The 24,466-nt window shown below is 41.7% G+C and overlaps 2 protein-coding genes across 2 annotated transcripts; both read right to left on the bottom strand.

Moving 5' to 3' along the window:
• Positions 1-6,740: 6,740 nt before the first annotated feature.
• Positions 6,741-9,596, bottom strand: LOC148100582 (uncharacterized). The gene is made up of 4 exons (XM_087847834.1): positions 8,864-9,596; positions 8,181-8,378; positions 7,802-8,012; positions 6,741-7,002 (listed from the first exon to the last, which is right to left on the bottom strand). The coding sequence occupies exons 1-4, from the start codon at positions 9,594-9,596 to the stop codon at positions 6,741-6,743; spliced, it is 1,404 nt and encodes a 467-aa protein (XP_087703960.1).
• A 9,045-nt stretch (positions 9,597-18,641) lies between these two features.
• On the bottom strand, positions 18,642-20,900 carry LOC148100581 (uncharacterized). The gene is made up of 4 exons (XM_087847973.1): positions 20,168-20,900; positions 19,484-19,681; positions 19,159-19,369; positions 18,642-18,891 (listed from the first exon to the last, which is right to left on the bottom strand). Exons 1-4 carry the CDS (start codon positions 20,898-20,900, stop codon positions 18,642-18,644), a joined length of 1,392 nt encoding a protein of 463 aa, XP_087704099.1.
• Between the last annotated feature and the right edge of the window lie 3,566 nt (positions 20,901-24,466).

The following is a 24,466-nucleotide window of genomic DNA, read 5'->3' as shown; positions in this document are numbered from 1 at the left end:
ATCCATGGCCGGGTCACGGGGGCAGCAGCCCAAGCAGAGAAGCCCAGAACGCCCTCTCCCCAGCCACCTCCTCCAGCTTAACCGGGGGAACACCAAGGCGTTCCCAGGCCAGCCGAGAGATATAATCTCTCCAGCATGTCCTGGGTCTGACCCGGGGCCTCCTCGCGGTGGGACATGCCCGGAACACCTCACCCAGGAGGCATCCTTGTCAGATGCCCGAACCACCTCAGCTGTCTCCTTTCGATGCGGAGGAGCAGCGGCTCTACTCTGAGCCCCTCCCGGATGGCTGAACTTCTCACCCTATCTCTAAGGGAGAGGCCAGCCACCCTTCGGAGGAAGCTCATTCCCCCGCTTGTATCCGCGATCTCGTTCTTTTGGTCACTACCCACAGCTTGTGGCCATAGGTGAGCGTAGGGACGTAGATCGACCGGTAAATTGAGAGCTTCGCTTTTACAATCAGTTCCCTCTTCACCACGATGGATCCGTCTGTCGATCTCCGGCTCCCTTCTCCCATCACTTGCGAGCAAGACCCTGAGATACTTGAACTCTTCCACTTGGGGCAGGAGCTCATCCCCGACCTGGAGTGAACACTCCGCCCTTTTCCGGCTGAGAACCATGGACTCAGATTTGAAGGTGCTGATCCTCATTCCCGCTGCTTCACACTCAGCTGCGAACCGTTCCAGTGCGAGCTGCAGGCCATCAGCCGATGAAGCCAACAGGACCACATCATCCGCAAAAAGCAGAGATGAGATTCAGAGGCCACCAAAGTGAAAGCCCTCCGCCACTTGGCTGCACCTAGAAATCCTGTCCATAAAAATTATAAACAGAATCGGTGACAAAGGGAAGCCCTGGAGGAGCCCATCACCCACCGGGAACGAGTCCGACTTATTGCCGGCAATGCGAACCAAGCTCTTGCAACGGTTGTACAGGGATCGAATGGCCCGTAGCAATGGGTTCAGTGTAATCATTTACCGTTATTCCTTACTGTGAAGCACTTTGTTGTACCCCTCTGCCTGACCAAAACTAATAGCCAGGTCAACTACCCCATGTTTGTGGCCTCCTTTGCAACTCTGCCATTCCATTCGCCCTTACTCCATAGTGCACTGGAATCCATAAAAACATAACTGTAAGTCCCATCATGTGTATTCTGAAAAGTGTTTGCTGAACCTCTGCTAGAACATCTGCTCTACCTTCTGAGTGACTACACTGTAAACTGACCAATGACGATGTTGAGTCTGAACAAATGACTGCTTTTAATGTCCTCATGTCTTCTACCCACTGAACAGCTAATAGTATTGTGTGCATTTCTGCAGTGTATACGGAAAGTCCATCATTGATCTTTTTCCCCATTTCAACCACAAACTCCGGGATCACAACTGCTACACCAGTTTGACTGGCTGCATTCTTTGATGCATCTGTATATATTTGAACATATCAATGTAAGCCTGTACTGTATGAGTTTGAAATAAATGCCCTATCCTTATTCTTCTTGTCCAATAATGTGAAATCTACTGTGGCTTCAGGAATTATCCATAGAGGTATTGCTGGTAATGGCACTCTTTGACTGAGGTCTACCTGATCCATTTCAAATTAACCAACCCAGTGTATATGGCCCTCAAAGACTTCCTATCTGCTCCCCAGTCCCTCCCAACTAAACACCTCATTATATTTAAATCTTTTTTACATTTATCCAACACTTTCTGAATGTGTACACCCCATGTTACCCTTTCATCAAACCACAAAACTTACATTTACTCACTCTAATTCTTGACATCCTCACCAACTCTTTCCAAAAAATCATTGTCTTGTCCTTATCAACTGAGAATTTTAAACCCGACTTATATCACCACTCTTCAACTTTTCCAATAGAGATTGAAAATGTGACGTCATTCAAGGGAAAAACCGCAAAGAATTCTGGGAACTCGTGGCAAGAGGTACTAGCGCACGCAGGCTTTCAATTGAAATCAGTTACACAGCGATAAAAAGAAACACAAAAAACTGTCAAGAAGCTGTTGTATTATTAACTGCAATAGCCGGTCGCATGACAGCCACGGGAAGCCGACGGGTAAAGAGATCGTTTTTTTTTATCGGATTACGTCGTTGAAGAGAAATTATTCGAGCCATGTTTCTGAAGTAAAAAGAGGCGACAGATCGCCTGGATTGCAGCCATTCAAAGACCAAATATAACGTCCCAGAACACTCCAGCTCACAGGTTAGTCTGCTCCAAGCATTTCCACAAAGGTCAGTGTTTTGTAGTAGTTAATACGTCATTTTTCATAACATAATTGGTGATATAGGTTACAAGCAAGTCTGGCGCTGAACAGAAATTGTGGCGCTATGCTATCACTAATTGCCCAGTACGATTACAGCATACAATATTATTGTCACTGCTACATTTCTGTAATGCGAACCAGAAATTATTTCCACTACTAATTAATTACCGTTGAGCTCAAAGGTCCTATTAATAAACGGTTAACGAATGTGTATTTATGAAGACGATTTGTGAGACTGGTAAACTTATGATAGGTACGATGGTCTTTCGTTCTACACGGTGCATTTTATGGTCCTGTACCCATCCGTCGGTAAACTGTTCCTGGGCTTGTTGCAGTGACCTGAAGTTACTGAACTTCATGAGTGTATGCACTCACTCCAAGAACCGTATAATTATAAATATGATCGTGGTGAAAGTTGGGCAGCACGCTAACGTATTTTGTCCACTCTGTGTGCTCGTAAGGGTATAACCCTTTCACTCCTTTGATTTTTTCCTCGTATCTTTTCTTTGCCTTTTCATCAAGTCTGTCTTTGTACGGACCGGAATTGTTCTCCTACGTTTTGTACATAACTTTTTTGGGGGGCAAAGAAAAAGCAAGAAGGTATTGGAACCGGAGAATGAACGTTTTGCGGTGCTGCAAATGCTTGCATTTGATGCGGTACTTGGATTGTTTTGCCACGAGTTACCGGCATGCAATGCGCGAAAGTCACGTGGTCTGTCAATCTCTATTGCTCCCTGCAGTTTCTTTACAATATACTCTACATTTTCCCTCTCTTCCATATTGCTCCATCATTAGCAAAAAGCAAAAGCCCTATCCCACCCTCTATATCAGGGGTGTCCAAACTCCGGCCCACGGGCCAACTGCGGCCCGCGATCCATTTTTAATTGGCCCGCAAGTAATTTTATAAATAGAATCGAATATGGCCCGCACTTCAACTTTTGCTTGAGTGTATTGCACTTCTTAGTTTTAACACCAGGGGGAGCTACTGTCGATCAAGGCAGCTGCTCCACCACAAAGGACAATCACAGAAGAAATTTACCCCAAGTTACTAAACATGGCAGAACCAAAGAAGCGAAAGGTAGAAAGTGAATGCAGAAAATTTCAGACATGGTGGGAGAGTGAATATTTCTTCAAAGAATTCAAGGGGAGGTGTGTCTGTTTGATCTGCACTGAGATTATGGCAGTTATGAAAGAGTATAATGACCGACGTCATTATGAAACCAAACATCAGGCCTATGCATCCTACACTGGTGCTGAGCGAGAGCAGAAAGTAAAGCAAAGGGTAGCTCTCCTGCGGGGTCAGCAACAGTAATTTTTTCGTGCTCAAAAGGTCCAGGAAAAGGCTACAATAGCCAGCTGTGAGGTCGCCCAACTCATCGCAAGACATGGCAAGCCTTTTTCAGATGGAGACCTCATAAAACACGGCCTCGTTAAAGTCACCGAAATAATGCGCCCTTGAAAAAGTGCAGGACTTCAACAACGTCAGCATGTCCAGAAATCCAGTTGTGCGACGCATTGAAGACTTGTCAGACAACATTAAACCGCAACTGTCTGATAAAGCTGTGCTTTTGATTTTTACTCCATCGCATGCAATGAGAGCACCGATGCCACAGACACCGCACAGCTGCTATTTTTTTGCGGGGAGTGGACGAGAGCACGAGCACTTTAGGTGAGTAAAAAATATATTCCACAGTACCCGTGTGTTAATGTGCAGGTACACATGCTTCAAATATCAGTAATGCGCATCAATTCTGTCACTACCCTGCTTTTGCGCACCACTTTCTTATATGCGCTTTTCTTGTTAACACACAGAGTACACACCGCTGTGCACAGAGCACGCACACGCAAAGTCAGCTGATCTCATCTGATGCAGATTTGCTCCTTGATCAAGTGACATTTGTCCGGATTTTTGGCACGAATGGCGATCAGCACTGCAGCTGGATGGCCCGATTTACATACCCAGCGCAGCTGATACTCACCAGAATAATTTACTAAAATTATATGCACTCCTGTTATTAAGTCCAGTTCAGTCTGTTAATGTTGATAACGGTTTCAAACGAACGTTAATAGGTGTGTTGCTAAGCCTAATAACTTAAATAACAAACTTGAAATGTACCCGTCCCATTTTCCCCTTCATTGTTTTTTCTCTGTGCTGTAAATCTTCTGTCTAAGAAGAAATCTGAGGCTGCTGTTCTGAGAATGAGCTACCAAAGCTTTTTCTGAATAAATCAATAAAGATCCATTTATGGAAAGCTGTGATGAAGGCAGTTTTTCCTCCACCAGTGGAGCATTAAAACACATAAAACTAAAGCTGAAAGTCATCACTCACACTGTTTAATTACACCATGGTTCTGTTCAGACGCTAAAATAAAAACTATTTCCAAGACATTTATAGACCATACTGTGTCTTAACAGTTTCTGTAATGTAAATTCTTTAAATTGTAATCTCCTCAGCATCAGGACTAAAGCCATGTTGTAATGGAGTTATTTGATATTACAAACTTGAATAGTTGACTTTGAGTGCAAGACTTCCCTGGGACGTTTTGGTCATGTTACGTCTCCTCGAGGGCAGGAGGGGATAACACAACAACTCCGGAAACTCGGTACAGGTGTTATGAAAAAGGTTTAATGGCAGCGCTCTCACAAAATAAATAACCCAAATTCAAACAACAAATGTGGGGAAGAAAGGGACAGTTAGGTTGTGCCAAAAAAAAAAAAAAAAACACCAAAAAGACAAATCCAAAACTTAGCTGAGCTATTATCCTAGAAAAGCAAAAACAAGAGGGAAAGACCCTAAACCTCAACTCAAAACAAGCTCAAAATGACATGGGTGGCACCAACCTACTTACCTAGTGTTGCTAACAAAAAGACTCTACGTGAGTAAGTGTATGCGGTCCCCAAAATTACCTAGTCCACTTTACTCCCACCACAATTATCAAACAAAAGAAGGACAGCAGAGACACTTCACACATGTACCAAACAATTCAAAGGCGGGAAGAGAGCCACGCCCAGCCACAGGTGAGTCTCCATATCAAGGTGTGCACTCCTGGATTGTCCAATCAGGGTCTCCCTCCTCTAATTAGTTGGTCTTTAATTATATTCAACAATATAACATATTCGACCACTTTTAAGTGATTTTTCTAACTTTAATACACTAAAGTTAAGGTTATATACCTAATTTCTAGTAAATGGCCCAGCCCCTCCTATATTTTTATGTATGTGGCCCTCAATGAAAAAAGTTTGGACACCCCTGCTCTATATCATTAAAAACATCATTTATCATTAAAATAACTAAGAACATAACACTATGCTCCCTTGAGGTGTATCGTTTTTGACTGGAAACCTCTCAGAGTAAGCCTTTTCAGTCCTCACTTGTATTTGTCTTCTCTTTAAAAAAAATCCATTATCCACCTGTACATCTGCCCACTCATACCCAAATTAATGATTTTAATTAGTAGGCCTTCTCTCCACATCATGTCATAGGCTTTTTCTATATCAAAAAACACTGCCCCGATCCTCTTAGTTTATTTGTGCTGTCCTGACTTCGTGTTCTAAACACAATACCAGATCCATTGAATTTCTCGCTCTTCTGAGCCCACTTTGATGTTTAGATATGTATTCTTTATTTTCTATATAGTAAATTAATCTTTCATTTATCATTCGCTCCATTACGTTACAGATATTTGATATTAAAGTTATAGGTTTGTAATTTCCAGAGTTTGTATCATCCTTCCCTAGTTTACTACCACTGCCTCCTTCCAGCTTTGCAGCTTGTGAAGACTGTGAGCTCTGGTCTTAAATCCCCGTAGACACAGGTGTTGCCAATCCAAGTAGACAAGGTGGAAGCACTGGTACAATGGAAAAAACCAGCACTCACCCAGACCATGACAGGGTCGTTGTGATTGGGTTTCTTTTTATTACTGTCTTTTTTGCTGAAAAAAGTGAACTGAACTGAATTTCCACAGCTAGACATGAGCGTGGCACTGATAATGTCCTTCTGAGGAGGGAGGCTTTCTATACAATCACTTGGAGGTTTGTATTTTGATTTGAAAGCTGTTGAATGAAATAATAACTAAATTCACAGAAAAACAATAATGCAGTTCTTCATGAAAAGTAGTTTTTATTTGATCGAAAAAAACATAATAAATACTCACAGAACCAGAGAATTTCTCATCGTAACATGGTTGAACCAAACCTTTAAAAAAACCAGTAGAATATTTCATCACATCATTTTAACTATGTCTAAAGTTCTCTGCAGCAACAAAGCAGCAGCTTCTTGCTCTGACCTTCATTTATTTTAAAGGTAGTGTTGCACGCATTGCGAGTCCTTGGGTTACCGACAGTTACAGAACTGAGGACCTGCTGTATCTACATGAAAGTCCAGTCAGTTAGTCACATGAGTCACTGGAGGAAAACTGTATAATAATATAATTTTTGTTTGTATTGTTCACTTTGCACTGCTCAAGATTAGAATCGTGTTTCCTCTCTTTCCCAAATGCAGTCGCATTCTTGCAAAACGTCCCTTTCGGGCATTGTGGTCATGATGCTGAACCTGTTCCTGGAGATCTCCCGCAGCTCCTTGATCAGTCCCTCCAAAGATGGACTCGGCCAAGTTTTGTTTTCGTCACTTATAAGAATGTATGTCTGTCTCTTGATCAGCTCCAGTCGCTCCAGGTGTTGCAGCTTGTTGAGGAGCAGCAGGTCTCTTGTTGGTTCCTCACGGTGGAAGCTACAGAAGACAAGACAGGAAAAAACGTCAGCTCTAGTTGCGTGTTGGCAACTATAGACCCATAATGGGAAATTGTTGACACGATTTTCTGTAGTGTTTCAGTTGTACTTAAGAAATCAAGACAGAGAAAAGCTTAATTTGCAGCAAAATGTAAATGATGCACCATCGAGAGCGTCCTGATGGCAAACATCTGCACCTGGTTTGGGAACAGCACGAAGCAGGACAGACGAGATCTGCAAAGAGTGGTGCGCTCAACCGAACGCATCATTCAATCAGAGCTCCCTGACCTGCTGTCCATCTACACCAAGCAAGTCCAAAGCTAGGAAGATTATGATGGACCTCTCCCATTCCAACAATGGACTCTTCTCACTGTTGAGGTCTGGGAAGCGCTTCCGCTTCCTTAAGGCCAAAACAGAGAGAGGAGCTTCTTCCCCCAGGCTATTTGGGCCCTGAACCAGGTGTAGGACTGGACTCTCTCACACACATCACAACACACATCACAACACGCACCACCACACATTTCTTATAATTTATAATCTTTATAATCTCTTTCTGCTATTTGCACATTTTTTACTGTAAATTTCTAAGTTAATTTGTAAATTTTGTCGTAACCTGTAAATTGTAAATACTGTAAAACGTTTTTTCTGTCATTTAATGGTCGGGCATTGTACAGCTACAAGCATTTCACCCCCATGTCATACTGTGTATGGTTGTGTGTGTGTGTGACAAATAAAATTTGAATTTGAAATGGAACTTTTACTTTGTAATAGTAATAAAAATAAAAATCTGCTGGGCATACCGTATCCTGAGAGTCTTGAGTTGAGGAAACAGTGTAGGAAGCTGTTTGCAGAGACAATCATCATAGCGGTTCTGATCTATGTCCAGATGCTCAACTCGCTGGAGCTGATATGCAATGGAGCTCATCTGGCACGCGCATATGGATGTTCGCAGTGTCAGACTGGTCATCTGGGATGGAAGGTCTTCCGCATAAGAGGCAAGAAAATGCCCTCCTATAAGGAAAGAAACGACAGGACAGAAGTTACAGAAAACAGTTTTGGCCTGGAGCATCACACAGCTTCACACAAAAACAAAAAAAAGGATGCATGCAAGACAACAGATTTTTGCTTACTACACACACTTACACACAATACAAAGATTAAATGCATGTTTTGACTCACCAATGATTGAGAGTGATTCCAGCTGTTGCAGATAACTGAGCCAGGAATACAGATTGCACTGCAGACCATCCCAGGGGTACCTGTAGTGGACAGCAAGCGACTTGAGTGAAGTCAGACCCCACAGCGCGTCCTCCGACAGGATGATTTCTGTGTAATTGACTAACTCCAAAGAGATCAGTTCTGGGCCGCCGTACTCTCCTACAGGATAAAAGAGGTGGTTAGTTAAACATTTAGTCTCTGTCAGTTAAGTTTAGCATAGTCACACAATACTGCACAACAGGCTGTGTGATCACAATACTAATCAGAATAATATGTATTTATGAATGTAATTAGAATAATAATCCCAAGAAATTATGTGGATTACAGTTGGTCCAAGATAGTAACAGTAATAGACTAAACTAATTAAATAATACAATATATTACAAGTACAATACAGTTTCCAAAATTTAAGAAATAGCACTAATATATAAATCAAGAATATTACAGAGGTGAAATATATGTGATCATGCAGCATGTGTGCAGCTCAACTGACTTCAATATGATGGGTTTTGTTCCAATATTAAGGCATAATGTCAAGAAAATATTGTATTTTCTTGATGAAAAGCTCTTGTCAAAGGTGTAAAAAGTGACTGTATTGGTTCTGATGCTTGCAAGTGTAAAATATAATCAGGAGACTGGCTTACCTGGGTTTTCTGGGTCCAGTGGGTAGAAGTAGTTGTTGGGCAGTGGCACTGGTGGCTCCCCTTTCATTCCCCAGGATAAGTGTTTGAGTTTCTTCAGGCTTAGCAGCAGGTTGTGGAAGACGCAAGAGGGCACTGGCCTCATCCTCTCAAGCCCTTCACTTTCCTGCTGGTGGAACAGCAAGTACTCCAGGTTGACCAAGCATGACACGCTGTTGATAAACGCCACAGTGTCGTCGCAGGACATCTGAATGTTGCAGACGCTGAGGTGAGTCAACCGCTCTGCTAGTTGCTGACTCTGACACTGCAACAGTAACGGCTCAACCCAGGTGGCGTTTTGTACCCCAAGACTCGTCAAGTTGGGGAATTCACACAGGTTGTCTAAGTATTTCATCTTGTAATACCGCCGTTCCCTCACACAGACAATGGTGTTGAGCGATGGGAGGGACTTGCTGAGGATTTTCCAATCTCTGGGTCCTAAATGTTGCACTGTGGCACGGCTGACCCCACGGCACTGCACGGTGTCCCAGAATCCAGATGTGTAGCGGGGAAAGTTGGAGAGTCCTGCTGTATAATCCTTCCACAGGAATGGGTGGTCGATGAGATCTCTGAAGTGTCTGCAGCAGAGGCGGGCTGTGTGCTTTTCCTCAGTGTTCAAGTAGCCGAACACCAAAACCCAAACTTCAGGTGGCAGATATGGTAGCTCCTGGACCTTCATGTTGACTGTTTGAGCCATTGCACCTCAATTCCTTACACAAATTCAACCAATGCAGAGGCAGCAGACCTACAATTAATAGTCCTTTGTCCCTGAGTAATAACACTGATTCGTTGAAAGGTAGGAGCACCTGGAAAGGGAACAACAACAGTTTACAACTCAGGCTAAACAAAAAAATGACCAAGACCTCACTTAAGCTCTTTTTTTATGTAAAAGGTGTTTATTTTTGCTCCAAACTATTCAGGCAAGCCTCACACCTCCAGCAAGACAGTAATATGAAATAACTATCCCAACGTCCTTGTGGGTTGCCATGTGAATTTAAAGAAATAAATTGATCTCTGACTCAGTCCGGCTTCATGAAATGTGGATATAAAAAGTCATATTATTATTAAAATCCTAAAATGGACACATTAATTCCCTACAGCCAGCCAAAAAGAAACAAATGAAGGATAATCTGAGATGTATTTTAACAGAAATACCACTTTCCCTCCCAAAATTACTTAAAACAGGTCAGTAAAGATCTATCAATGCTTAACTTGACAAAAATAGCATTGTAGTACATCTAACCAGCAGAGATGCTACAACAGGTAAACTTAAACTACACAGCAAATTATAGTTTGTTGTAGAGAATAATCCTTACCTTGCAGGAGTTTCTGAAAAGTTCAAATCCAGTAAGAAGCAGATGCAGAAGCTCTTCCAGCCTGCACACACACAGGGCCAAAGCAGAGTGACCATCCCTGGTCTGTGACCCTTAAAAAACTTGCTGGTACTTAATTAACATATGACTTTGTCTATAAAATAATCCCTGTATATCCTCTTAATTGTCTGCTGTTGACATCATCAATCAAGTGGGGTGTGTCAACAATTCTCGATAGGTCAATCAAACTTGAGGCTGAAGCTCATCACTCCATTGTTGTGTTCCAGACTGCTTGATCACATCACTTACATGTCTCCACACCCCACTCACTGTTTCATGTCCTTTCTCTTTCTAATACGTAACTGTTGGCTGCATCTGAAAGTCCACCATGACATATTGCTTTTGCTGCAATATGTCCACTGTGTTCATGAAGAATTTCTGTGTAAAACTGCTAAATAGACTTAGTAAACAACACCAGTCACACTGAGCCACCCATTTTTTGTCCCTTTTTCTTAGCTAAATAAAAATCAAAGTAAAGAATATTTTCAATGTTTCATTTAAAAGAGTTTATTTGAAGCTTGTAATAACTGAATGTTCTACAGCACCAAAGGGTTTGTAATCTCATCAGAGTTACAAAGATCTTATCTGCAGTCCATCCCTGTAGATCTGCTAACTCAGAGGCCTGCAAACTTTAAACTTTAAAAATCTGTTTTTAGCACAAGTTATTTTCAGCAGCCCAAAATCGGCATGGAGCCACATAAACGTGTGACTACTCTGTAGTAGGTTATTTTTTTATGCACTTTAACTTTATCCATGATCACTTACAAAAACAGTCAAATTAAAGTAAGAACTGATCTAATCTTTAGATGCTGATTAATTTCTTCCAAATCCTTTTGGAGCAGCTAGAGCGGGGGTGTTCAACTCCAGTCCTCGAGAGCTACACACCTGAATCAAATGCTAGCTTGTTATCAAGCCTTTGCCAAACTCGATGGCACGCTGAAGCACATCTGATTCAGCTGTGTTGGAGTAGGGATGCATCTAAAAGCTGCAGGACAGTAGCTCTTAGGGAATCTAGTTGAACACAGGAAACTCTCCTGCCTCCTGTGGCCCTCCATCCACGTCACACAGGTTTGGAGTCCCGTTATGCTCATGTATTGCAATGCATGTGTTTGAAAATGCAACACCAACGGGGTGCCCAGTCTGCCTTTTTTTAATGCTATAAATGTGTTGTTTTAATCTATCCAACAATGTTTGACCCGTCTCACCCACATAGAGACGATGGCATTTTTCACACGAGATACAGTAAATGATGTTTTTCATGTTCAAGGTCATTCTCTGCAGAATGGGTGGCCCTTCCTGTCCATGAGGATTGTACATAAACTGTCTTGGTTTGAAGGCCCAATGGTCAGATTTCACTGATCCTATTCTCCCTATCTGTTCCGGTAATTTAGCTCTAACAAGCATGTCCCTTAGGTTCTTGTTTCTCCTATGAGCTGAATTTACCCTGTAATTTTGAAATTGTATCAAACCGGAGGTGTACTCTTTAAAGTTTCTTTTAAATTGATGGTGTAACGGTAAATAGGGTCGTGAATAAGTAGTTACCAATGGCATGAATCTGCTCGGTTCCCCCAATTGGGCCTGATTATGAGTCAAGTTTTCCCCTGAATCATCTAAGGCTCCACCTGCATTCGTCGTGTTAGAGTTAAGCCCTGCAAGAGTACTGCTTTTAATTGCTCTAAGAAACCTTCTGGAATAACCCCTGTTTCCCAGACTCCAAAATAATGTACTGATTGATTCCTGAAGGTCTGAATCCTTTGAGGAGATTCCGTAGAATCTAATAATTTGCGATTTTATGATACCTTTAAAAGTGTGTTTTGGATGATAACTACTCCTATGTAAAAGGGCATGAGAATCTGTGGGTTTAAAATAAACCTTAGTAGAAACCTTTTTCAAATTTGGATCCAGTTGTTCCAAAAACACTGTGTCCAGAATGCAACTCATATTTGACCTTGATAGAGGAGTGATGGTTATTTAGGATGTCAATAAATTCAGAAAACTTTTCCTCACCGTGAGACCAAGCCACTATGATGTCATCCAAAAATCTAAAGTGGAATGTTAGTTTCTGAGGGCATTTTGCAAGGGCCTCACGTTCCCACTGACTCATGTATAAGTTTGCATAGGAGGGGGCATATCTATGCCCCATAAATATTCCGTCAGAGCAACATTAATGTGATAACAGGTTAAGAGCGCCTAAAATGTCTTATTTGCTGATGTCAATATAAACCATTACAGAGATCCACACAATATACCAGTGCACTTCTCTAAAAGAAAACTTGACCTCAAGAGGATTTTCTGCCATTTCCTCGTGTTACATTTTAGTACACTGAAGTAGTCATCTTGGGTACTGAAATAAACTCCTAGTCTAGGGTGACCAACCGTTCTCTTTTCCCTGGACATGTCCACTTTTCACGTTGTGTCCGGGGGGATTTTCGAGATGGATGAAAATGTCCGGGTTTTCCTACAAGCCTACAGAGGACCCATATGTGCAACGTCATCCCCAAACTGCTGTGTTGTAATTGGTTGTTCTGCGCTCACAGACAGGACAGAGCGCGCAGCGGCACACTGAAAAGATGCCAAAGCGCAAGTGCATCTTTTCAGACAAACTGCAAAAGAAATTTTCCTCGTACCATCCCGGTCGGAATAAATGGGAGGCGTAGTGCACTGTGTGCACAGCTGGCACATAACGTTTGTGTGTCTAACAAAGGTGCCGGAGATCTTGCTGCTTACATGGACACAGAAAAACATAAAAAGGTTGTGCAAAATTCATCTAGTAAGTTGACTGAGTTCTTTGTTACACCTGGGAAAACGAGGATGCTGTTGTTCTGCAGCAGAAGGTGCACTGATGTTTCATACTATGAAGCATCACAATAGCTACAGATCCATGGATTACACTATTGTGTTGCTAAAAATAAATATAATGATAATAATAATAACAATAAAAGCATTTCTCAGACTCAAGTAACCATGGAACTGGGAAAATATTTCCAGTCATACTTTGACCGGAAGAATGGTGACATGCAAACAAAATTGATTGAGGTTAGAAATGACATTGAGGGTTCTCGGGAGGGGCCGTGCTAACACCTGCTGCTCTCTGGCAGCAGCACCATGCTCTCCCATGTTTTAAATGCACCTTAGAACAACACGCAGCAACACTACACATGAGCGAGAGGAGAGAGGTTTGGGGTCTTCACACACCCCTGGCCATCGGAGCAGGGGGGCTGGGAGGAGGTGTTGGCCGTCCGATTGGGATCTGGGATGCGGGGCCTCCTTGCTGCTGCGGAGCCTGGGGCGGTCTGCTTGCCTCCACCCCAGGGGAAAGGGTAACATCTCCTGGGTCTAGGTGCCGTTTCCCCTCCAGGGGCGAGGGGACCTGGGGTATAGAGTTTGTTTGGGGAGTGTGATTGTGTGTACAGTGTCCATGTATGTCTATCCCTACGTTGGGTGAGTGCTGAGTATTTGTATATGTGTGCATGAGGGTGGGAATGCATGTTTGTGTCTGTGTGTGCCTGTTTGTCTGTGTTTATATGTCAGGTCGGGTCTTACACTCCACCTCTCTGGGAACTCCCAGGCCCTCCATCTCCCCTCACCACACTCCCTGCCAGTAACTGATGCCCTCAGGGGTCGGTGCGTTGGTGGTTCTTGGTGTCCGGGGCTGGGCGCTCAGGTATGTACCAGCTCACTCCCGGTGACTACTTGGCGGGGCCTGGTGCCTGTTGCTTGGTCAGGCCTCTTCCGGGGCAAAGGGGGCCTTCGGGCCTCCGGCCCAGTTCACTCTGGCACAGCTGGCTGCCGGCAGAGCCGGCAGGCACGCCACTGCAGCCCCCTCTGGTTTCTGCTCCGTGGCTACTGGGTGACCCCTCATCTGGGGCTCTCCTCAGCTCATCCTAGGAGGGTGGCACGGATGCCCCTCCGGTGGTCCTCCTTGGGCTCTCGCACTCTGGGGCCTCTGGATGTCTGGGGCCTGGATCTCCTCCATGCCTGCTTCATGCCCTGGGGGACAGGGCTATGGCTCTCTACATCCTCTAGCAAACCATTACATGGGGAAACCTTTTGAATACAAGCGCGCTGATCCACACAGGTGTGCACATGGGTGTTCACTGTTCATAGACATAAACTACACCTTTATTGGCTGCTATTTCCAAGCACATTGTGCGCTGTTGGTCCTACGTGCTGCACAACAACATTCAATATTTAGTATTTACTGCTGTTTACACTTAGCTAGATTAACATGATGGTGTTGTTGAACCAGCAGACTGAGAGACAGCTTTTTCCACCAGGCCATCAGACTGCTGAACACTTCATAAGACACCTCACCTCCACTACTGGAACTTCAACATTATGCACTACATACTGTACATTAATGCTACTGTTTTGCACATGTCTCAACCAACTCTGTATATTTTTTTATATATTTTATTTTATTGTTTACTCTATTTAATTTGTAAAATATGTATACACACACACACACACACACGCGCGCGCGTAGAAAAACATATTTAGTATACACATTCAGTAATGCATATACTATTATATACTGTACATATATTTATTAGTCTCAGGTTTAGCCATTCTTATATTTTGCTTGTTTTACGTTATTGTATTTTTGCACAACTCTGTTGCTTGTGAAGCTCGCACACAAGAATTTCACTCACATGTACTGTACCAGTGTACCTGCACATGTGATGTGACAATAAAAGTGATTTTGATTTTTGATTTTTTTTTTTTTTTTATCAGGTTTAACTTATCCTACGGTAAACTTACTACAGTAGGAAAACTGTGTGGCTCTGTCCTCCTCTGCTGCAGCATCTTGCCTACACTATACTAAGTTTCTTTCTCTCCCCCCACCTGCACCGCATGCACTCATTTGCATAAATTCCTGATGCTGGGATTTTAACCATAAACCAAGCCTTTAAGGCACAGTGATTCACAGTTTTAGTTAACCAAGCCAACACGAATGCAATAAAATAATTTTAGTTCAACTATAACCATGAATGTACTTATTAAATTACTAATTACACAAAATAAGTTTAACAGCAACAAATATAAATCCTAAATATATGTTGTCAATGGTACGGTAACTTTTATTTTCCCCGATGAGAAATTGATTTGCAATATGTCCATACAGAGAGACTGGAAGATGTTATAGGCATCAAGGATTCTGCCCATAACCCTTAAGAGCCCAGACCTATTTCTACTGTCATGAAAATTACGGGGGTCTTATATCAAATGAATCATATATAACCAATTCTCTAAGTGTAAAGGGGCAGTGACACCAGTGTCACTGTGGGTCCTTAAGGGTTAATTGGTTTACATCTCGGGTAGGACTTTCTCTGTCATGATGGGCTGCTACTCGTCCGCCGCTGCCCCTGTTTGCTGTGGAGTACCACAGAGGTCTGTGCTGGGCCCTCTGTTTGCCTTGTACATGCTACCCCTGGGTTCTATCTTTGACAAATATCAGATCTCCTACCACTGTTATCCTGACGACATTCAAATCTGTTTCCAATTGTCTGATGACCTGCCAGCTTCATTGAGTCTGACTGCTTGAAAGAGGTTACAGAGTGGCTGTCAGCCAATTCTCTCATTTTAAATGAGAAGAAAACTGAGATTATGGTGTTTGATAGTCACACTCCATGAGACCAGCTAGCTGCACGATTTGGTCCCTTTGCTTGCTTTCTTACAGATACTGTAAGCAATCTAGGTGTTTGCATGGATAGTTCATTTAAGCTGGATAAACAGGTTTCCTCAGTGGTTAAATCTGGCTTCTTCCAGTTGCGCCAAATTTCCAAGGTCAAAGTGTCTATACTCCCATCTGGTCAGTTACTTCTGGCCCAGCGCAGGCACCATCTGAAGACTAGGGGTAGGGGTGGGCGATATAAACGATATACGAAAGAAACGATATAAATTTGGCTAACGATAGAGATTTTGACTATACCGCTCTATCGTGATAGTGCATGTTGATGATGTCATCAAGCTGCGCCTGTTTTGGTCGAAAGCATCGCAGTGGCTACAACAATTATCATCTGCAAATTATGCTGGGCGACAGTCATAGCAAAGAGATGAAGCACTTTTGAAATATGGGGAAAGCCAAAAACTGTGCTTCCTCCACTTCCGTAACATTGATTCATTAATGTTGAATTTTCTCGCAGCTGCTCTATTCCCATGTTGTTGCAGTATATTAATAACTAACCTTGTATTGTGGATGAATGATCTCAGTTGTTCTCCTGACTGAAGTTTGGCCCGTGTATAGCATCCTGCTATGCGATTGCATTTGTCCATAACCACCAGAATCCCTCACGTTAACTTTTATCGAGTGGAAAAAAGTTGGCGTTCATCCTCCAGCTTCACTGTGCTAATGTTATGCTAACATAGCTGTGGTGCTAGCAATCGCGTAGCACAACATTATATACCAGGTAGTCCAACTTCAGTAACCCTGCAAACGCCACTGCTGTTTAATTTCCTGTTTCCCACTGAACAGCTAATAGTATTGTGTGCATTTCTGCAGTGTATACTGAAAGTCCATCATTGATCTTTTTCCCCATTTCAACCACAAACTCTGGGACCACAACTGCTACACCAGTTTGACTGGCTGCATTCTTTGATGCATCTGTATGTATTTGAACATATCAATGTAAGCCTGTACTGTATGAGAGTTTGAAATAAATGCCCTATCCTTATTCTTCTTGTCCAATAATGTGAAATCTACTGTGGCTTCAGGAATTATCCATAGAGGTATTGCTGGTAATGGCACTCTTTGACTGAGGTCTACCTGATGCAGTTCAAATTAACCAACCCATCTAACCAACCCAGTCTATATGGCCCTCAAAGACTTCCTATCTGCTCCCCAGTCCCTCCCAACTAAACACCTCATTATATTTAAATCTTTTTTACATTTATCCAACACTTTCTGAATGTGTACACCCCATGTTACCCTTTCATCAAACCACAAAACTTACATTTACTCACTCTAATTCTTGACATCCTCACCAACTCTTTCCAAAAAATCATTGTCTTGTCCTTATCAACTGAGAATTTAAAACCCGACTTATATCACCACTCTTCAACTTTTCCAATTGCTCCCTGCAGTTTCTTTACAATATACTCTACATTTTCCCTCTCTTCCATATTGCTCCATCATTAGCAAAAGGCAAAAGCACTATCCCACCCTCTATATCATTAAAGACATCATTTATCATTAAAATAACTAAGAACATAACACTACGCTCCCTTGACGTGTATCGTTTTCGACTGGAAACCCCTCAGAGTAAGCCTTTCCAGTCCTCACTTGTATTTGTCTTCCCTTTAAAAAAATCCATTATCCACCTGTACATCTGCCCCCTCATACCCAATTTACTGATTTTAATTAGTAGGCCTTCTCTCCACATCATGTCATAGGCTTTTTCTGTATCAAAAAACACTGCCCCGATCGTCTTTGTTTATTTGTGCTGTCCTGACTTTGTGTTCTAAACACAATACCAGATCCATTGAATTTCTCGCTCTTCTGAGCCCACTTTGATGTTTAGATATGTATTCTTTATTTTCTATATAGTACATTAATCTTTCATTTGTCATTCGCTCCATTATTTTACAGACATTTGATGTTAAAGTTATAGGTCTGTAATTTCCAGAGTTTGTATCATCCTTCCCTAGTTTACTACCACTGCCTCCTTCCAGCTTTGCAGCTTGTGAAGACTGTGAGCTCTGGTCTTAAATCCCCGTAGACACAGGTGTTGCCAATCCAAGTAGACAAGGTGGAAGCACTGGTACAATGGAAAAAACCAGCACTCACCCAGACCATGACAGGGTCGTTGTGATTGGGTTTCTTTTTATTACTGTCTTTTTTGCTGAAAAAAGTGAACTGAACTGAATTTCCACAGCTAGACATGAGCGTGGCACTGATAATGTCCTTCTGAGGAGGGAGGCTTTCTATACAATCCCTTGGAGGTTTGTATTTTGATTTGAAAGCTGTTGAATGAAATAATAACTAAATTCACAGAAAAACAATAATGCAGTTCTTCATGAAAAGTAGTTTTTATTTGATCGAAAAAAACATAACACTCACAGAACCAGAGAATTTCTCATCGTAACATGGTTGAACCAAACCTTTAAAAAAAACAGTAGAATATTTCATCACATCATTTTAACTATGTCTAAAGTTCTCTGCAGCAACAAAGCAGCAGCTTCTTGCTCTGACCTTCATTTATTTTAAAGGTAGTGTTGCACGCATTGCGAGTCTTTGGGTTACTGACAGTTACAGAACTGAGGACCTGCTGCATCTACATGAAAGTCATGAGTCACTGGAGGAAAACTGTATAATAATATAATTTTTGTTTGTATTGTTCACTTTGCACTGCTCAGGATTAGAATCATGTTTACGCTCTTTTCCAAATGCAGTTGCATTCTTGCAAAATGTCCCTTTCAGGCATTGTGGTCAGGATGCTGAACCTGTTCCTGGAGATCTCCCGCAGCTCCTTGATCAGTCCCTCCAAAGATGGACTCGGCCAAGTTTTGTTTTTGTCACTTCTAAGAATGTATGTCTGTCTCTTGATCAGCTCCAGTCGCTCCAGGTCTTGCAGCTTGTTGAGGAACAGCAGGTCTCTTGTTGGTTTCTTACGGCGGAATCTACAGAAGACAAGACAGGAAAAAACGTCAGCTCTAGTTGCGTGTTGGCAACGATAGACCCATAATGGGAAATTGTTGACACGATTTTCTGTAGTGTTTCAGTTGTACTTAAGAAATCAACACAGAAAAAAAAGCTTCATTTACAGCAAAATGTAAATTATGTCAGTTTCTCAAGTGAGATGATTTGATGCTGCAGGTCACACATAAACCATCAAATGGAACTTTTACTTTGTAATAGTAAAAAAAATAAAAATCTGCTTGGCATACCGTATCCTGAGAGTCTTGAGTTGAGGAAACAGTGTAGGAAGCTGTTTGCAGAGACTATCATCAGAGCAGTTATGATCTATGTCCAGATGCTCAACTCGCTGGAGTTGAGATGCAATGGAGCTCATCTCGCACGCGCATAGGGATGTTCGCAGTGTCAGACTGGTCACCTGGGTTGGAAGGTCTTCCGCATAAGAGGCAAGAAAATGCCCTCCTATAAGGAAAGAAATGACACGACAGAAGTTACAGAAAACTGTTTTGGCCTGGAGCTTCACACAGCTTCACTATACACACACAATACAAAGATTAAATGCATGTTTTGACTCACCAATGATTGAGAGTGATTCCAGCTGTTGCAGATAACTGAGCCAGGAATAGAGATGGCACTCGAGACCATCCGAGGGGTACCTGTAGTGGACAGCAAGCGACTTGAGTGAAGTCAGACCCCTCAGCGCGTCCTCCGACAGGATGATATCTGTGTAATTGACTAACTCCAAAGAGATCAGTTCTGGGCCGCCGTACTCTCCTACAGGATAAAAGAGGTGGTTAGTTAAACATTTAGTCTCTGTCAGTTAAGTTTAGCATAGTCACACAATACTGCAAAACAGACTGTGTGATCACAATACTAATCAGAATAATATGTATTTATGAATGTAATCAGAATAATAATTCCTAAGAAATTATGTAGGTTACAGTTGGTCGAAGATAGTAACAGTAATAGACTAAACTAATTAAATAATACAATATATTACAAGTACAATACAGTTTCCAAAATTTAAGAAATAGCACTAATATATACATTAAGAATATTACAGAGGTGAAATATATGTGATCATGCAGCATGTGTGCAGCTCAACTGACTTCAATATGATGGGTTTTGTTCCAATATTAAGGCATAATGTCAAGAAAATGTTGTATTTTCTTGATGAAAAGCTCTTGTCAAAGGTGTAAAAAGTGACTGTATTGGTTCTGATGCTTGCAAGTGTAAAATATAATCAGGAGACTGGCTTACCTGGGTTTTCTGGGTCCAGTGGGTAGAAGTAGTTGTTGGGCAGTGACACTGGTGGCTCCCCTTTCATTCCCCAGGATAAGTGTTTGAGTTTCTTCAGGTTTAGCAGCAGGTTGTGGAAGATGAAAGAGGGCACTGGCTTCATCCTCTCAAGCCTTACACTTTCCTGCTGGTGGAACAGCAAGTACTCCAGGTTGACCAAGCGTGACACGCTTTTGATGAACGCCACAGTCTTTTTGCAGGACATCTGAATGTTGCAGACGCTGAGGTGAGTCAACCGCTCTGCTAGTTGCTGACTCTGACACTGCACCAGTAACGGCCCAACCCAGGTGACGTTTCGTACCCCAAGACTGGTCAGGTTAGGGAATTCACACAGGTTGTCTAAGTATTTCACCTTGTAATACCGCCGTTCCCTCACACAGACAATGGTGTTGAGCGATGGGAGGGACTTGCTGAGGATTTTCCAATCTCTGGGTCGTAAATCTCGCACTGTGGCACGGCTGAACCCACGGCACTGCACGGTGTCCCAGAATCCAGATGTGTAGCGGAAAAAGTTGGAGAGTCCTGCTGTATAATCCTTCCACAGGGACGGGTGGTCGATGAGATCTCTGAAGCGTCTGCAGCAGAGGCGGGCTGTGTGCTTCTCCTCAGTGTTCAAGTAGCTGAACACCAAAACCCAAACTTCAGGTGGCAGATATGGTAACTCCTGGACCTTCATGTTGACTGTTTGAGCCATTGCACCTCAATTCCTTACACAAATCCAACCAATGCAGAGGCTGCAGACCTACAATTAATAGTCCTTTGTCCCTGAGTAACTGATTTGCTGAAAGGTAGGAGAACCTGGAAAGGGAACAACAACAGTTTACAACAACTCAGGCTAAACAAAAAAATGACCAAGACCTCACTTAAGCTCTTTTTTTATGTAAAAGGAATAACTATCCCAACATCCTTGTGGGTTGCCATGTGAATTTAAAGAAGCTTGTTGAGGTGAAATTTGCTTGTACCTGTGAGTCACTGAAAACAAGGCCTCCTTGCATTTATCTCCAAACAAATAAATTAATCTCTGACTCAGTCTGGCTTCATGAAACGTGGATATAAAAAGTCATATTATTATTACAATCCTAGATTATTTTCACAAAGTATTTCCTGCACATGTTAATTCTCTACAGCCAGCCAAAAAGAAACAAATGAAGGATAATCTGAGATGTATTTTAACAGAAAAACCACTTTCCCTCCCAAAATTACTTAAAATAGGTCAGTAAAGATCTATAAATACTTTATATGATTAAAAACAGCATTGCAGTACATCTAACCAGCAGAGATGCTACAACAGGTAAACTTAAACTACACAGCAAATGATAGTTTGTTGTAGAGAATAATCCTTACCTTGCAGGAGTTTCTGAAAAGTTCAAATCCAGTAAGAAGCAGATGCAGAAGCTCTTCCAGCCTACACACACACTGGACCAAAGCAGAGTGACCATCCCTGGTCTGTGACCCTTAAAAAGCTTGCTGGTACTTAATTAACATATGACTTTGTCATTAAAATAATCCCTGTATATCCTCTTAATTGTCTGCTGTTGACATCATCAGTCAAGTGGGGTGTGCTTGAGGCTTAAGCTCATCACTCCATTGTTGTGTTCCAGACTGCTTGATCACATCACTTACATGTCTCCACACCCCACTCACTGTTTCATGTCCTTTCTCTTTCTTATATGCAACTGAAAGCTTACCATGACATATTGCTGTTGCATGTGTTCATACAGAATTCCTGTGTAAAACGACTTTACTAGCACACTTAGCAAACAACACCAGTCACACTGAGCCACACATTTGTCCCTTTTTCTTAGCTAAATAAAAATCAAAGTAAAGAATATTTTCAATGTTTCATTTGAAAGAGTTTATTTCAAGCTTGTATTAACGGAATGTTCTACAGCACCAAAGGTTTTGTAATAGTTACCAGATCTTATCTGCAGTCCATCACTGTATATCTGCTAACTCAGAGGCTTGCAAACTTTAACATTTAAAAAAAAAAATCAGTTTTTAGCACAATTAATTTTTTCAGCAGCCCAAAATCTGCATGGAGCCACATAAAAGTGTGACTACTCTGCAGTAGGTTATTTGTTTATGCACTTTAACTGTATTCATGATCACTTACACAAACAGTCCAGTTAAAGTAAGAACTGATCTAATCTTTAGATGATGATTAATTTCTTCCAAATCCTTTTGTAGCAGCTAGAGCAGGGGTGTCCAACTAGATTCCCAGAGAGTTACTGTCCTGCAACTTTTAGATGCATCCTTACTCCAACACAGCTGAATCAGATGTGCATCAGCGTGCCATCAAGTTTGGCAAAGGCTTGATAACGAGGTAGCATTTGATTCAGGTGTGTAGCTCTCGAGGACTGCAAAAAGCTACACACTGTTCAACAAATTAAAGGACAGAAGTGCATGTGAGAAAACCAATTTCAATCTGCCAATTTTTGGACAGACAATAAAGTCTGTCCAAGGATGACCAGCAACAGCTGACATGACCTTTTCATCTCAACAGTTCCAGGAACGACCCCCCCTACTGTAACACAGGCCATAAACAGACACACAAAGAGACTTCAGAGAAACAACAGAGTGTCACACTAACAGAATAACCTAAACTAAGTAAAATAATGTGAATGATCATGATCACAATTATCTGGCTAATATATTGATCTGAACAACAACAATCTATTTAGATTTATTTTCAAAGCTTTTATTTCTGAACCTTATAGAATGTAATTCAATAACAGGCTCTGAGTTATTTGTGATGAGGCTAAAATCAATATTTTTCACACAAGTCTGCCTTAAGCCGAACATCCCGCAAGATTTTGCTGTTTTCTAACAGGTTATTTTCCCAGTGTCCAATCATAAATATTTTAGTGGCTGCAGATTTTTAGCATTTTATAATTCAGATAAGAGAAGCTCAAAACTGTTCAAATTGCTCTCCAGGGCACGGATGCTTGATTTCAGCAATTTCCTGCTTCAAACCCACATTCACATAAGGCTGAAGGTTTGAAAGTAATAGTTGTTGGGAGCAGAGGCTGCAGGCATAGGCAAATGTTTGGAGGCCCCGGGGTAATGCAGAGTGCACAACAGCTGCATGAAATAAATGAATGGATGAGAAATCTGAAGTTATAGGTGCAGATTGCAGAGGCAATTCCTCTCTACGTGCAACTAGCTGATGAGGTTTCTCTTCTTTGCACCAGTTTAGAGATGATGGGCAAACATGTGTTTGTTGCCAGAGCAGCACCCACTTTCTAAAGTCTCTCCCCCCCCCCAAAAAAGCCTTTAACTGCTTTGGTTAAACACATTCTAAATTACAGAAACATTTGAGTTTAGAATGTTTTTGTGAAGAAGAGATAAAAAAAAGTTTTTCACTGAGGGAAAAGCACAAAATGTCATATTTAGTTAAAAAACAATTTTTTTTTTCATGTAAATTGAAAAACATATTGAAAGGAATTTTGCATTATCAAGCAAGTGTAGAAGTACGTGAACAAATAATCAAAAAATAACACTTAGTACAAAGTAGCTGCTACAAAGTAGCTGCTACAAAGTAGCTGCTACAAAGTAGCTGCTACAAAGTAGCTGCTACAAAGTAGCTGCTACAATGTAGCTGCTACAATGTAGCTGCTACAATGTAGCTGCTACAATGTAGCTGCTACAATGTAGCTGCTACAATGTAGCTGCTACAATGTAGCTGCTACAATGTAGCGCCCCATATGGTGAAAGTTACTCAAGGGCCTGTGTGAATAATAATGAGGCCTAATTTTGAGAAATAAAACTCCAAAAATGGCTATTGATTACCTTATAAACCCTCTACAAATGCCTTTCTCCTTGAATCTGCAGAATCTAAGTTCCAATGACCAGTTTTGTTTACATGTAGTTTATCACTAATGCTCACAGAAAATGTACAAAATGAGCAGTGGTGGTCAACCAAGCTAGAAAGTGAATAAAGAGGTGAGAGAACAGCAAAAAAAGTGATGAATAAGACAAAAAAAAAAATCTAATTATAAAACACTGTATCTGTGTATACATATTTCCTTGAATTTTTTTGACAGTAGTGTAACCCAACTGAAACTGGGTCCAGCTGAAACTGAGGAAAATCTCCAGCTCTCTGTGGACTCTTTCTATAAAGAGTGCGTCCAGCAAATTTAAATGACTTATTTATTAGGTCTGGGGAGGATTCGATTGGGTTTTGCAGAAATAACAAGTTGTTAATAATCTGAACTCTTTTCAATACAACCTGAAGTTCTACAAGCTACATCTTTATTAATA

The sequence above is a fragment of the Neolamprologus brichardi genome, chromosome 11 (genome assembly GCF_056152115.1).
Source record: "Neolamprologus brichardi isolate AB-2024 chromosome 11, ASM5615211v1, whole genome shotgun sequence".
Taxonomy (NCBI): domain Eukaryota; kingdom Metazoa; phylum Chordata; class Actinopteri; order Cichliformes; family Cichlidae; genus Neolamprologus; species Neolamprologus brichardi.
This window is presented reverse-complemented; position numbering and strand designations above follow the sequence as displayed.